Below are 15,399 nucleotides of genomic sequence, written 5' to 3'. Positions count from 1 at the left end.
CTGTTTAGCTTTAGTGAAGTGCTCATGACGGGAGTGTGATTGCTTTGGTTCTATCTGTCTGTGCTCATAATTTTCATTCATGTGATTCCTCTAGCATGCTTGGCCTTTGTCATCACCTGCTTTTTTATTTAATGAATACATTCAGAAAGCACCAGCTAAGGAAAAGTGAAATGAAAATGTTTCATTAAAAGCCTTTGCTTGATTGTCTGTCCTATATCACTTTTCTGACCTCATTTAACTCCAAACATGAAATCTGACTTTTTACCTGTTTTGCCAGTGTTGCGAATGAAAGTATCTTCCAAAGTTTCCTTTTCCCATCCACGGAATTTAAGTTTCTTCAGATTCACATTTACTTGGGTAAGATCTTCATCTATATTAATAGGAGATTGTTTGGCACCATTGCAGGCTGAGTATTTTTTTCCCCAGTTCTTTTGGTTCAAAGTTCCTAGAAATCAAAACATTTGGGGTAAATACATTTAAAAGCTAAACTGGCATACGTATATTTTTTTAATGTGGGAAAGTTAAAACACAGTTTGCAGTCCGTGATCAGAGTACCTGCCCTTATTTTAGGCCTCATCTGTAGCAATACTTAGTATACCTACCATTGCATCCTACCTTCAACAGTTAAATCACTTTTTGACCATTTTAGACATCACACGTACGTGCTCATGAATCTCTAGGGAGAGCAGAAAACAACAAAAAAGCCCTCACACACAATATACAGATATAATAAATAAAACAGGGGGAAAAAAAAACTTTCAGTTGAAAGAAATTGGTGTTCAAAAAAACTTGGGAATTACTGCAAAACCCCCTTTCCAAATAACTCTCTTAATCATAGGGATGTCATCAAGGTTCCTTCTGCCCAATGAAGTCAGCCATCCAATAAGATTTTTAAGTAAATAAAAGTAATAAGATCTTTTAGAAAATCCTTACACAGAGAGAAAAAGGTAAAGTGATTCTACCCTGAAAAAGGAGAAAGGTTAGCAATGCTCTGGGGGGACAGCCTGGCTTTGCCCCCGGAGGGCACATGTATGCTGCACGGCATTTCACTGTGGCTAGTTCAGACATAGACAACATGGACACAGACAGCAGGTCCTCCACCGAAGACTTGATTATTTTCCATAGGAAATGCTCAAGCACCCTACAGATCAGTGTGTGGGGTTAGCAGCTGCTCTGAGAATCTTTTCTTTACATAATAGCAATATAAATAATACAGTATTTTGTGTATGTTTATGGGTTTGCGTACATATAAATATTTTTTCCTAACAGGGAATTCTGGTAACACTTCAAAGGGCTAATTAAAACCAAGAGTTGACTGTACAGGCCTAAGAAAATATAATTGCTTCAGTTAGCTTCCCACTTACTAGCAGTTAAGAGCTAATATTAGTGCATCCAATGCACACATTTGAATTCCATTAGACTTGTTGAAATGAGCCCGTGCTCATTTATAGGCTGCTGCGCTACATCCAAGTCTGTGAGCGGAAGATTTGCTGTATTGTACCCCAGGCAAGGACAGCCCTCATATTGCACTCAGAAAGCTCAGAAAGGGGAGAAGAGATGCAGCCAGGCCTGTAACCATGACGATAGGCAGGCATACAAGATGCTCATCTGGATAGCTAGCTACCTAGAAACAAACCCGAGCCAAATTATTCAACAAGTATCAAGTCAAGCGAGTTACCAGTATCGCCTTGCTGCATCAGACTTACTGCAGGTCAGGTGGTATATCAACCCATCTACTTCTGGCAAACAGCAACAGAAGAGACTGTTAGGCACAACAGCCCAGCAAACCAAAACGGGTTTAAGTCACAGGCTTATGAATCTGAATATCCTGCAGGTGGGGATTAGAGCCCTGTACCGAGCAAGCAGGGGTCCCTTTTGCGAATGGCACTTGGGAGTAAGCTTCCAGCTCCTCCTCAAGTCACAGTTGTCCTGGACGTTAGCTGTCAGTTATCACCTGGACAAACAATGCGACATCGTGATTTCTAACGTGCTTTGCATAAGAAAAGAGTGGCTAATATTTCACCTTCTCTCACAAAAGCTTCCCTAAAATTCTGAGCCCAAGTCAACCAAAACTTGGAAATTAATCTTCTCAGATCTTCTACAGTGGATTTTATGACAAATATTGAAGGCTTTTAAAAACAAGAAAGCCAATTTTAGTTAAATATAAATTAGAATCATTAACTTTTAAGCAGAAAAGCCTTCCAGCAGGGTCAGACAGGACAGAAATAACAATTCTCGGCTTGCCCCCTGCATCCTTGCAGACAGGCCCTTGTTTCCCGCTGTGCTTTCAGCCAGCTCGGTGATTTTCCAAGCTGCAGCAAACTCTTTAGAGCCCTCCCTGGCTCTTTGAAAGTCTCTGCCAGATTGGGCTGGGCTGGATGCCCATGGCTGTCCCTCTGAGTTAGGCTGCACTCCCCGCTCCATGCTCTGGTTCTTTTGCTCCTTCCTTTTGCCACAGCCCAAGACTTCCCTGGGCTCCTGCTGTTGCCCCAAGGCAGTAGAAATCTCCTTTCTCTTTCCACTGACATACCCACTCCCACTGCTCACCTGCAGTCTCTCCTTCAGGACAGCATCACCAATCTTTTCCCAACACACGTTTCCACTACTGACATTAGAAGTGACTGAAAACACCTCTCTCTTCTCTCTCCCACCAGTGTACTTTTGGGTACTTCCTTCCATGCTGCTTTTGATGAATGCCACTGTCCCATTTTTGCACCTTTCCTTAAAATTCCCTGCTATCCACTATCACATTCAATAAAAACAAATATATTAAAATTAGAGAAACCTTCAGAGTTTCGTATTTTGTGCTTTTGTTACGTAGAATGTAAATTCTTTGACTTGACAGTTGTTATCTGTGCCTCAGTGTGTAATATAACAAATTCCCAGCGTGAAGCTAATCATAACAGCAGTAATCTTAGCTCATCCCAGAAGACCATGTCATGCCAACACTGTAATCCATCACAACGTCCTGCGCGAGGGCACACGGAGTTAGGTAGGATGCTGGCTGTAGGCAGTACGGCGATACTGTGGCCCAGCCAAGGAAGTTTGTTCTTTCACTCTGGATGTGAAGTTTCTCATAAGTATTGCCAGAAAGAAATGAAGGAAATCAGAAGCTTGGTGAGGTGACAAACATTATTTCCTGTCCCCCAGAAAGGCCTCAAGCCTACGAGATGGGCTTGCTAAAAAGACCTGATGATATTCTGCCTTCTTTCTGTGTAGAAACAAAGGCAATTCAGTCAAGGAAGTGATTATAATAAAAAGATTCTCCTTCCATAAAGAACTTTGTTGTTTACAGCTTACTGGAATCTTACAGCATCTCTGAATCTTTATGCCCCAAAGAAAGTTTTAGAACAGTGATTTTCATGTAATTACATATTGCCATACACTCACCAATAGTCATGGTAAGAAGGTGATCTATGTATATTTTGTATGAAAAAGATGCAAATACTGTTTCAGCTACTCTCTGGTCGATAAAAAGAAAAATATCTATCCTACCTGTATGAATGCTAGCTTGAAATCAACCAAAGATAAATGAAAAAAAAAGTTCATGGTTGCAGAGGACAAGAGATAAGACTTCCCGCTACGACAAATTAACTGAATGCTCCAAATCAATGCTCCTGCTGGCAAACCTGAATAGGTGTTTGACAACTTTTAATCAGTCTTCTTCTTTGCGGTCCAGCAGCTGGCGTAACTGAAAAAGCTACATAAGCAAAGGACACCAGTATCGCTTACATTTGCAGAAGTACAAGCGATCTCGGCACTGAGGAACACAGGCAATGTGGAAGCTCTCTTTCTGAGATAAAAATGATATTGAGCTCAGTAACGAGGAACAAGATCTGTGTATGTCAAGAGGAAAATCACACTTGCATAACTTCTGTGAAATTGTAGCTTTGATCAAAAGCTATGGACGGAAACCAATGGCAGGCTCTGGTCTGGGGCAAGAACATGGGGAATTCCAGTTCAGTCATGATGTTCCAAATTACATGTGAGCAGCAAAATACACGTTTATGCATAAATTCTGCAAACGTTGGAGCAGATAATAGTTTTGTCTGTATTAGCAAGTAGTGAAGACCAATATGAGTGGATTTGTAGAGTGAAACAGTTGGGATTGAGGTCCAGATGTCCATACCATATGCCTTTCGGAAGGTTTTTACCTCAGCCTAGCTCTGTCTGGTCCCATGGGCTGAATGCCCATCAGCAGCTGAAGTGCATTAGGTACGTTCCTGCTGCACATCTCCTATTTATTATCAGTTGAGGTGAATCCATGTCACATGCTGTGAGACAACTCTACTTTGCGAACCAAAGCTTGGGAAGTAGGGAGCAGCCCGGAAGTTTGTTTCAGAAGTCCACTCCTGATCTGAACTAAAGCATTAACGTAAATGCAGCCGGTGTAGGGAGCAGGTGGTGAAACTGCTGCAGTTTACATGACTTGCAGAAAGCCAAAGTAAAAGCGAAAGAATGAAATGTTTTTAAACAAGAGCAGATTGTTTTACTGTAGGTGTTATGATGGAAATCATAAATCAAAGCAGTGCCAGCCATTTTGAAAAACATTGTTGAAACTGAGCTTTGAAAATGAATTCCTCCAAACTGTGCTTTGGAAATCTGAGGAGAATAAAAATGTGCACAATAGATCTTGAAGAGTGCGCAGAGGAAGCAATGTTTGTCAAAGCTGTCAGCTCTGAAGAAGTAACCCACAATTCACAGTGAATGAAAATGAGCCCAAACAAGATAAAGGAAGATTGCCTATACCATAACCTTTACCACTCTTGCCCAGGGTAGAATGTCCAAAGAAAACTTTCCTACCATCTTTTCTAGGAAATGTTCATGCCTAACTCTGCTCCTCATCTTAAGCCCCAGCGATCCCATCCCTGCAATGAGCATCCAATTCTCATTTCATCCTCCACTTCTATCCACTGCTGTCTTTAGATGATCTGGCCCACTAGGTTGTTACTGCACTTCTGCCTTTTGTAAAAATACTTGAAAGAAAAGCATCTGTCAAACAACGCTCTGCGTGGGGGTAACCTGTGCAGGCTGAAAGAGTGAGCAGGGCTGAAGACAAGCTGTGAAACTGAGGGGGAACTTGCCAGGAGAGGGGTTTCTCAGGGTGCTCTATGCACTATGACGTGGGTGTCTGCTGGACTGTAAACCTTCATTGTGAGTACTGCTGTTGACTACCAGGTAACAGTACTGGCTGAATGTCATATACAATTTAAGAAAAATGGAAGATATATTTTTCAATCGATGGAAAATATACATAAAGAACTCAAAATGTAAACCTCAAATCCAATGAATGGGATTCTGAATAGGCAAAACAAATACTCTGCATTTATTCTTTGTACTGAATATGTATGTAGTTTCTGAAAAAATACAATCTTAAAAATAATGCTTTGGGCTTTATGGGATTAATAATGATGCCAGAAAATTGCATTGGTGAGGAGATATGTTTTACTTGGAAAATTCTACTTCCCAGCGCTTCACTTTAGTAACGGTTGTTTTGACATCGCAGAGTTTGCATTCTTAGCTCTTATTAGGATCATGTTTCTCCTGAATGGGCGTACTCCTAGCATGTGCCCCCTCAGGAACTATAAGAAGCTCTAGCTTTAATGACAGTTACAGAAAAAGAAATGCTTTTAATATTGGTGAAGAAGCCCTACTTCCTTCACAAGCGTAAGCTTTGAAACACAGGGAGGTTAACATCATCACTGTTAGACATCTACTGTTAAGACAGAAATAGGGATACAATATAAGACTGTGTAAATTTTGGATTCTAACCAGTTACAGAGTATAAATGCTGCTTCTCAAACAGGCTATAATGGGTAGTACAGAAATAATCATAGGTCTGATTCAGGTTTTCCATTGCTCCTACCTCATTTATTATTTCATGATTTAAAGTGATGTGAACCCTAGGGTTTATGTTACAGATGAAAGACAGCAGAAAAGAGATGGATTCTTTTCTTCCACTTAATTTCTTCCCCTCCATTTTTCATCAGCTTTTGCTTTCACAATTATATCATTACTTTTATAAATATAGACTGGACACATACAGGAGATGAAGGATATCCCCTCTGTGTGGACTGTTAATAATGGATTTGCAGTATCAAAAATGTTATTGACTTACTACTTTGAAGTGTTAAGTGATTTCGAGGGGTTTTTTTTAGAGCATACACATCTACCCAAGATACAAGAAATCAGAAATAAGGCCCTGAAAAGATGTGGGTACTTACACTGGGACAAAGTTTAAATTTAGATGTCCAGTTAATATTGCTATGAACACCAAACTGTAGAGCTATTTTTTCCCCCTCTTTATTTCTGCTTCACTATTTAGATAATGCATCTGAACTGGCTGAACAGAGGAGACAGAGATCAACAAACCTCAGGATGCTTCATACCATTAATAGCTACGGCATTTAGCTTATTACCAAAAGTTGCACAATGCAGTCTCTAATCCTCCAAGGCAGAAGAATGATTTCAATTCACATTCTGGATGAGTGCACTACTGGCCCAAAGAGAGAAGTTCTGCCAATACTAATCTTGTGAATGTTACCATAGCTCATATTACAAAGGGCATGACATAACACGTTGCATTCTAGGGAAACATTTTGGTTATCAAAAAAATGGAAGGTTTAAGTTTTACATACTACTGACTAGAAGACAACATTTCTGCTTCATCTTGATCTTCATTGTAAGGATTTTGGGGTTTTGTGTTTTTCCCCTCCAGAAACCCCAATTATCCCCAAAGCCTGTTCATGATCAGTCTCATAAAGTTTATAAAAATTCTTCAGGCTAAAAAAGCCCAGACTTTGACGGGTGAAATTACTTGTCAGGACAGAGTTACAGCTACAGAGAAGGAGTTTTGTCTTCCAGGTTTGGGCTTAGCTAATTATTATGCCCGTCTCAGTGATTTAATTGCTTGTGGGTTTTCCAAGACTGGATTGCTTGCCAATGTCTAGGTCAAGTGTTCAAAAATGAAATTATACTGGTTATGTTAAAGAGAGTCAGCCCACATAGTAACTGGATGGCCACTCCAGAAAAGTTTAATAGCATTTAAACCCTCAAAGTTCAACACTAATAAAGTAAATGAGCAGGAGCAGGAGCTGGACATGAGCCGGCAGTGTGCACTGGCAGCCCAGAAGGCCAACCGTACCCTGGGCTGCATCAGGAGAAGCGTGGCCAGCAGGTCGAGGGAGGTGATTCTGCCCCTCTACTCTGCTCTGGTGAGACCTCACCTGGAGTACTGTGTCCAGCTCTGGAGCCCTCAACACAAGAAGGACATGGAACTGTTGGAGCGGGTCCAGAGGAGGGCCACAAAAATGATCCGAGGGCTGGAGCACCTCTCCTATGGGGACAGGCTGAGAGAGTTGGGCTTGTTCAGCCTGGAAAAAAGAAGGTTGCGGGGAGACCTGATTGTGGCCTTTCAGTACCTAAAGGGGGCCTATAGGAAAGATGGGGAAAATCTTTTTAGTAGGGCCAGCTGTGACAGGACAAGGGGTAATGGTTTTAAACTAAAACAGGGTAGGTTTAGACTACATATAAGGAAGAAATTCTTTACAATAAGGGTGGTGAAACACTGGAACAGGTTGCCCAGAGAGGTAGTGGAGGCCCCATCCCTGGAAACATTCAAGGCCAGGTTGGATGGGGCTCTGAGCAACCTGATCTAGTTAGCGGTGTCCCTGCTCACTGCAGGGGGGTTGGACTAGATGACCTCTAGGGGTCCCTTCCAACCCAAAACATTCTATGATTCTATATTTATCCCATGGATATTTTTGGCACACATACAGTGACAGAGAAACAAATGTAATACATTTCTTACTGTAGGGTGTAATATTTCAAATAAGGCAAACAGAATCAACAAAAAATTCTAGTTCCGTTGCAACTAGATGCACTCAGGCAAGCTAATCTATTATTCTGTTTAGTGCCTTATTTGCCATTTTTTTTCTCTAAGTATCAGCATACCTACATGGTATTCTGTGTATTGTGTATATGTGCATACAAAAAAGACAGTATGTACTGTATAAACACAGACAAATATGGACTTTTCCTGAGGCGAATACCCCAAAAGATGGAACAGCACTAACCTGTCTTCAGCTGAACTCTGGTATGTTCATCTTCTCTGTTCCTCAACTAAAATATGTTGAACCGCTTACCCCTTATTGAAATCTAACATAGAAGATGAGTCAGGAAAATTCTGATGAAACATTTTGTTATCTTCAGATTATCGGATCTTTCTTTCATTTTTTGTTTATTTATTTGAACATAAACTTTATGCATCCTTCACATCTACAGTCACTGAGACATTGCTCAACAAAATAACCAAAAAGCAATCGAGTGAGGAAAATGTTCTGTTTTTTCACTTTATCCCCACAGAAAAAAACCATCAGATAGAATAAACTACAGTTGTTGAGATACAACAGAAAATGTAATCAGTTTTATTAATATAGCGGCTGTCTGGTGAGTCTTCTTCCTGGGAGTCAGTCTGATAATGATTCATAGTGCGACTAAGTGAATTACTGAGCAAATGCGTAGGAGGAGAAATGCCAATGGACAGCTTTCTTTCAATATAGCCACTGTTTGCTGTTCCTCTTCTCCTTCTTTCATTCCCTGATAAATCTGGCCATTGCGGGCTAGTTAGAAAATACATAATCAAACACTTCGATGCCAGAGAAATACAGATTACCACCGATGCTCCATTTGCACTCAATGGGATAGCTGTTTAGACTAGGAGAAGGATTATGGGAGAAACTCAGCCAACCTTTTCAGATACCTCTTTTCTATTATTCTCATCCCATTGCTCCTGAATTTGCATATAAGTGCTGCTAGAGAATCATGTAGCAATATATAATGAAAATGTGCCAAGTAATTTTTTATAATTAATGTAGTGTTAAGATCTAAGCTATATTTTTCAAGTAAGTATCAAGGAAGAAATTTGGTACAGCGCCAAATGGGAAACTGTCCAGTAAAAAAGAAACACATTCTTCCTCCTGCTTTTATTTAATTTTGACAATATATGAAGCCCTAAATGGAAGCCCTCAATACTTCTAAACCTTGCTCAGAGGAATTCAGGTTGTAGTGATGATTTCCCTTACCTTTAGTAATGCTTAAGGTCATGAAACTGAATACAACACTGTTGAGTGACAAAGCTAATCCCAAGATCACAAATAATCAGAGCTGAAAAAAGAACTGGAATACATGGAGCTGACTCACTTTTAGGCTAAGGAATAGGCGATGCCTTTTGGCCAGCACTGAGAAACATGGCCTGGGATTTCATTTCATATACCCTATGGTTGCACTTTTTTTTATGCTGGATATCATAGAATTAGCTGTCAATTTTGTGTCATGGCAATGACATAGGCCTGTTTGATCTTCCACAAGAAGAGGACCCCCGCCTCTTTTTGAGTTATTTGGCATACTGCTACCAGGGAAGGATGAATAAAATGGGACAATCCCAGGCTTTGTCCTCTAAAGCCACCCTGATTTGCAAAAGAAAAGCAACAGCTTTCCAAGAGGGTACAGCCCCATCACAGTTCAGCTGTACTTCCCAGAAGTAAAGCTTACTCCCAAACTTGCAGCTACTGCGCAGAGAACAAGTGAACGTAGATCACCTTTCTGTTGGTGAATGTGGGCATAAATGAAGCTTACGGAGGTACCTCCCTCTGCCCCATATCATGCCAGTACCATTCTGTTAGAAATGTAACAGCCTCATATGCCAAAACTGGTGTAGCCTCAAAGCTTGCACCAATTCTCAACAGACCAAAAAAATGCACTTTAAAGGGCCGTCAGCTGGAGCAAAGAAAGAGGAAGCAATAATCTCCTTCAAGTGCAGCATTTAGCATCAGTCTAGTGAGTGATCGTTGATGTAGTCCCAGGAGATGAGCACAATGGAACAACAGCAAGAAACCTCATTGTTACCAGAGTACAGAGCCCCATTGAAGTCTCATGAATTGCACTATGACAGTCCTCGCTTTTCACCCCTCATTACTGCAAGGTAGACTCTGCTGTAGTGTAGAAATCATCTTGGGTGGCAGAGCCAGGCACTCAGTACAGAAACAAAATGCAACGATGAATTTTAAAAGAGAGCATGTAATTTCCTCCTGCTCAGCTTCTCAGCAGATCAACAGATCTAACAATATTGGCTTTCACGGAGGAAATCAATAGGATTTCCTTTTCCTGTTGCGGTATGACCTCCTTCCTTCCCCCACTCCACTTCCCCCCTTTCCCCTCTTTCCTTCTTCCATCCTTTCCTCCCATTTGTCCTTCTTCCCTCCCTCCCTCCTGGACCATTAAATGTCAAGGAGCAGTCTCTTTAGTTCCATGAGAAGTCCTGTGGTGGCATACCACAGGGCCACTTTTTCCTGTCACCAAGCATGTGCATTATTATCTTTGCTAATATCTAGGAAAATAACTTCCATCAGTACTAGTCTGCCTATAGGAAAAATACGTCTCATAAAGGCCACAGTCCTAAGTTCTGATCCAAAGCCCGATGAAGTGTATCAGTAAGTCACAAGTAGGCTCTCTGGGCTTTGGGTCGCATCAGCTATGCCTATGTAAAAAATCAGCACTAAACACACTAGTGGAACCCTGGATGCAAAAATTCCACAAATAGCCATGAAAAAAGGTTGGCATTTACCCTTGTATAGCAAAAGCACCCTTATTTCAGCTGTGAAGAGTAACATAAGGATCCTGAAAACCAAGGACTAGACAGAAGTAAACCAAAGCAAGACAAATAAAAGGCTAAAAGACTACAGGACTTCATCACTGCCCAGTCAGTCCCAGCAGCTGCCAGCAGATAAATTACCCCAATGTACAAAAGGAACATAAAGCCATAGGAAAGTGGGATTTCTTTTTAGTAACTTTTAGCAGGATTTGATATCACACTTCTATGGGAATTTCAATACATATTATGCTTGTATAATGGTAGGGATAAGAGGAGGTGATGGGCAGGAATTTGTTAAAGAGTATTATATTGAGCCATAAGGATTTCTTACACAGATACACCACTGCATGTGTGCTTACTACACAATTTCTTATCATATTTTATTTTTTACTTTAGAAGGCCATTTCTAGTTTATAAAATGGCTCTTTGGCAAGGACTTTGACTGCAATAGCAAGAACATTAATTCTTTTTCCCTTTTACCCCACAAATAAAAGAAGACCTTTTGAAAAACATTAAAAACCAACCCCCTCCTAACATTCCACAAACCTTCCTGCACTGCTGGTATTACTTCATTTGGACTAAGTATGATTTCAGTGTTACCATTATGTTTCCATTTTGTCCACAGACTTTCTAAAAGATACTTTCAGAACTGCCATAGTAATGTCAGTGGATGCATATGACTCTTCCTCTGATAATATTCCATGTTAAATGTAAATAATACTATTATGTGATTAGTCTTTCTTTGAGACTATGATGTCCTCAAAAACACTCTTTACCGACTCTTCCACTGAGTGAGGTTTTACCCAGCCTTGACGTGATAACAGCATCACATAAATTACACAGCAGATATTTCTTCCAAGTATTTCTTCCACAAAGCCATTGTGTGAATCTCTTTTTTTTTCTTTGCAGATCTATAAAAGGGCCTAACCAGTTTTAAAAATCTTTCAGTATTAAGAACTTTCAAAGTCACTTCCAGTGCTGAGTCGTTATTCTTAAGAGTGCATAGCTAAAGGCTATTGAGCAGCAGGTGTAAGTCACCTCAGATGGGGAACTCACTGTCCATTAAAAGCATTTATCTTCACAGCTTTTCCTGTCTATCCTGCAGTGGAAACTGTTCGAGATGAGGATGGAAGCAGCATGAACTGCTACAGAGGCACACAATTCATGTATCTCTGGGTAACTGGGGTCTCACATCTCACATCAGCCACTAAGTTCTTGTCCTGCTGTAGGTCCTGTGGTGATAAAACTGCCCTAAAATGTCTTGCTGCTGTTAGGAGCACCGTTTTTTACTTCATATTTTCTGAAACAAAGAATTAATTCATTGCACTGTTTGTATTCAGAAACTAATAAAAACTGTTGCCTAATCTATTCCCTCTGAGCCAAAAGTTCATAGTGGGGATTCCAGTTTTCGTATCAATATTGCTTTAAATTCACTAAACTCTTTAATGGCTTAGTAATTCTTCACTTTTTTTTTTTTTCTTTCTTTTTACCTATGGCTAATACACAGGATAATCAACATCCATGAAGATTTAGGTAATCATTTTTCTTTTTCTTTTCTCTGTGGCAAAAAAAAATATTCTCCTTCATTTCTACACATAGTAAAGTAGAAGAGGATCAGAAGAGCATGTTACTTTCTTTCTTCACATTGTTACCAGGGACCAATTATGCAGGGTATTTTTCACCGCTTGCAAATACAGTCTTTATTTCTTTTTACTAAATAAACCATTCAAGGAGGAAAAGATCTAGCATACTTTATCACAGTTGGATAAATTACAGTCATGTTTCTTGGTTCATTTATCTGTTTTAAGCAGGAAGTTACTATGGCAGGAGCAAGAGGAACACATGGTATCCCCGACACACTAACGTCATCTAACCATCAAACCTCTCCCCCATGCAGGGGCGCAAGTCCCTTCCGCCAGAGAGTTACACGTCATTCACACAAAGGAAATCAGCCGGTGCCGAGAGGGGATTGGATGCACACAAGTGACTTCAGTACCAAGTAATCCCAAGTATTCGAGAATCCCAACACTTTTAGAGTTGTGGAGGGCTTCTATACAAGCAGATTAAGTTTTAGTGAAATTTTATCTACTGCTGCTTCTCCTTTCCTTTTCCCTTTTGCCGGAAAGTATCAATTTTATGCTCAGGAAAAAATTTATGCTATCCTAAACATGTTATCTTGATTATAAATATTATTTTATTATGTTACCTTGAAAAACGCACTTACAATTACTGAATTATTCCAGAATAAAAATTTTGTGACAAGAATCTTCCCTGTTCAGTCTGCAAGGAATCAGACAACCATAACAAAAACCACGTCTGTAGGCTGTTAGGACAAAATCTCCCCAATACATTTCTATTGTGCAGATAACTAAAATGTAGTTTAACAAGCTCAAGACAGCAAGCCATGTTAGAGTTCATAGGTTCCCAAATTTTCACCCAAAGCTCCCTGAATACTCTGTCGTTGCCTGTGCCCTGAGGCACTGTCAGTTTGACTAAGCTGAGCAACCAAAATCAAAGCTCATTTTGGATTCACAGACTACTCATCCCTTGCCACGACCTCCCAGGGTACAGACCTGACATGCACCTAGTGACCCTCAGACTGTGCAGCCAGCAGCACCCAGAGGAAAGCAAAGCCCTGCAGCTGCACCTCCTGCCATTCAAGAACATTCAAGTGGATGCTCATTTTAATACAACATCCCAGCAGCTACAGCCAGGCAGTGAATTCCGGAGAACATGAGTTAAATACCCTCCTCGGCCAAAAAAAAATTATTCTTGATCCATGTTTTGCATTTCCCATGACACGGCCTGAGAATATTGAAAAGGGAAGAAGAACAAGTCCTCTTCACTCACCCCACCAGTGCTGTGATACGGTGAGGCTAAAAATTCAAGAATCATTGGGTCATAAGAAGATAAGGAGGGGGAAGGTGGATTTTGTAGCCCAACAGCTGGAGCATTCAGCAGGGAAAAGGTAGGGATGACACAAATGGGCTGAGACAGGCACCTTTCTGCTAATCAGTGGATTCTGAGGCAAGTAACTCCCCCTTGTGTTGTTTAGGCACCTAATGTAGGTGCCTAACCTTGAATTGTGAATTTACGAAAAGATGTATGTCCCTGTCCACCCCTCAGTCATCAACACTTTTACAACGGGACATGCTAAACCTTTGTGCACTTGAGAAGTCTACACAGCAAAGTACCGCAAAATAACTACCACATTTCAAATTTGCACCTTAGATTATTCCACATGTAGCTTCCACTGGCACACATAAATCCTAAGTCGTAGTCTAATTCTTCTCTAGTATTTCTCTGGTGTTTTGGTTCCCATTTGCATTAGGCCTCAGTCCCACAACCAGATCCCTGAGGGCCGCCAGCTGTTCTGGTCACAGAATGTACTGATGGCCACAAAACACCTTGTATATCATCAGTCTGTCCATATAAATAGATCATATTTCTGTGGCAAATCATACCCCACTATTTGTAAAGCAATTAGAGCAAGCAGTTGTTACAAATAATTAAATGTAATAATTTTCTACTTGTTTTGCTATTCCAGCACAATGGCTAGTGTTTGTGATACGGCATTTAGCACCAAATAGCACTGCATGCATTAAGAGATTTCTGACACAATTCCATGACTATTGACCAAAGCCTGTGTCAAATGATGATATCTAATTTCTATATTCTCAAACAAAAACTCAGATTGCATATAAAACATGGTAATCAGAAAAATCAGAGAAGAAAACCTCAGCTAGGTTATGCAAAATATAAAACAACCATTTACTGTTTTAAAATATTTTTTTTCTTTTTTTTTTGATGATATCTAATTTCTATATTCTCAAACAAAAACTCAGATTGCATATAAAACATGGTAATCAGAAAAATCAGAGAAGAAAACCTCAGCTAGGTTATGCAAAATATAAAACAACCATTTACTGTTTTAAAATATTTTTTTTTTTTTTTTTTTTTTTTTTCTGGAAGAACTTCCCTTGTGTTTACCATGTGCACTCTACACCACAGTGTATGTGTCACAGTCTCCCCTGGTGCTCTTGTTCTTTGAGGACCTGCGCACGACTTCTCCCTAACCAGGGAAGCTGTGGATGACTAATGCAGGCATTGATTGCAACTGGGGGAAAGTATAGCAGAAGATTACGATGGTTAAAGAGGAGATACAAGGCCAGAGTTTCTAGCTCAGGCATATCACACAGGTAAGGCAGACTAAAGCCCAAGTACTGAAACTATATCTCTTGGTATAGTTTTGAAGATATGAAAAGACTAGTCTCACTTGTGAACTACTTGCATGACATTTACATAGAGATTTCATTCCAAAGGGGCTGATCAAAAAACCCTGTAGGTGAATTATATGATTTTCCCGCATCAATTCTAAGACAAGGAATAACATATTAGATTAGAAAAAGGTGGGAGCTCGGGGGTGGGAAAGCAAGGCAAAAGCAGTATGCAAATGAAAGTTTCTGCAAAAATGCAGAGACAGCTTCTTGCATATGTAATTGTGAACTCTTTTTTTAATAATTTCTCTCTGCTGTAGGCAGCAACAACCTTTCCCTTCAGAAGAATCAGCTTTATCTTGGAATAATACCCAGAATCTCTTGTTTCCAGTACAGCCTACCTCCCTGTGGGGAAACATCAAATCTAGAAGACTCAGTGAGTGGAGTTTCCATGGAATTGTTTCTGCAAAGAAAAGATGTTTTTGACTTCACAGAAAATACTGCCAGTCTGTGACTGAGTCACAGGAGATC

General features: G+C 40.2%; 1 protein-coding gene across 1 annotated transcript in view; it reads right to left on the bottom strand.

Annotated features, from left to right (window-relative positions):
- The window catches only part of PTPRZ1 (protein tyrosine phosphatase receptor type Z1), a 102,364-nt gene that overhangs the window by 65,259 nt on the left and 21,706 nt on the right, over window positions 1–15,399 (bottom strand). The window contains exon 3 of the mRNA XM_035893713.1: window positions 266–445. Coding sequence (XP_035749606.1) covers window positions 266–445 — 180 coding nt within the window. The remainder of the gene's footprint in view (window positions 1–265; window positions 446–15,399) is intronic.

The sequence above is a fragment of the Egretta garzetta genome, unplaced genomic scaffold (genome assembly GCF_000687185.1).
Source record: "Egretta garzetta isolate BGI_Z169 unplaced genomic scaffold, ASM68718v1 scaffold64, whole genome shotgun sequence".
Lineage (NCBI taxonomy): Eukaryota > Metazoa > Chordata > Aves > Pelecaniformes > Ardeidae > Egretta > Egretta garzetta.
The sequence above is the reverse complement of the archived record's forward strand: the minus strand, read 5'-3'. Positions and strand labels throughout refer to the sequence as shown.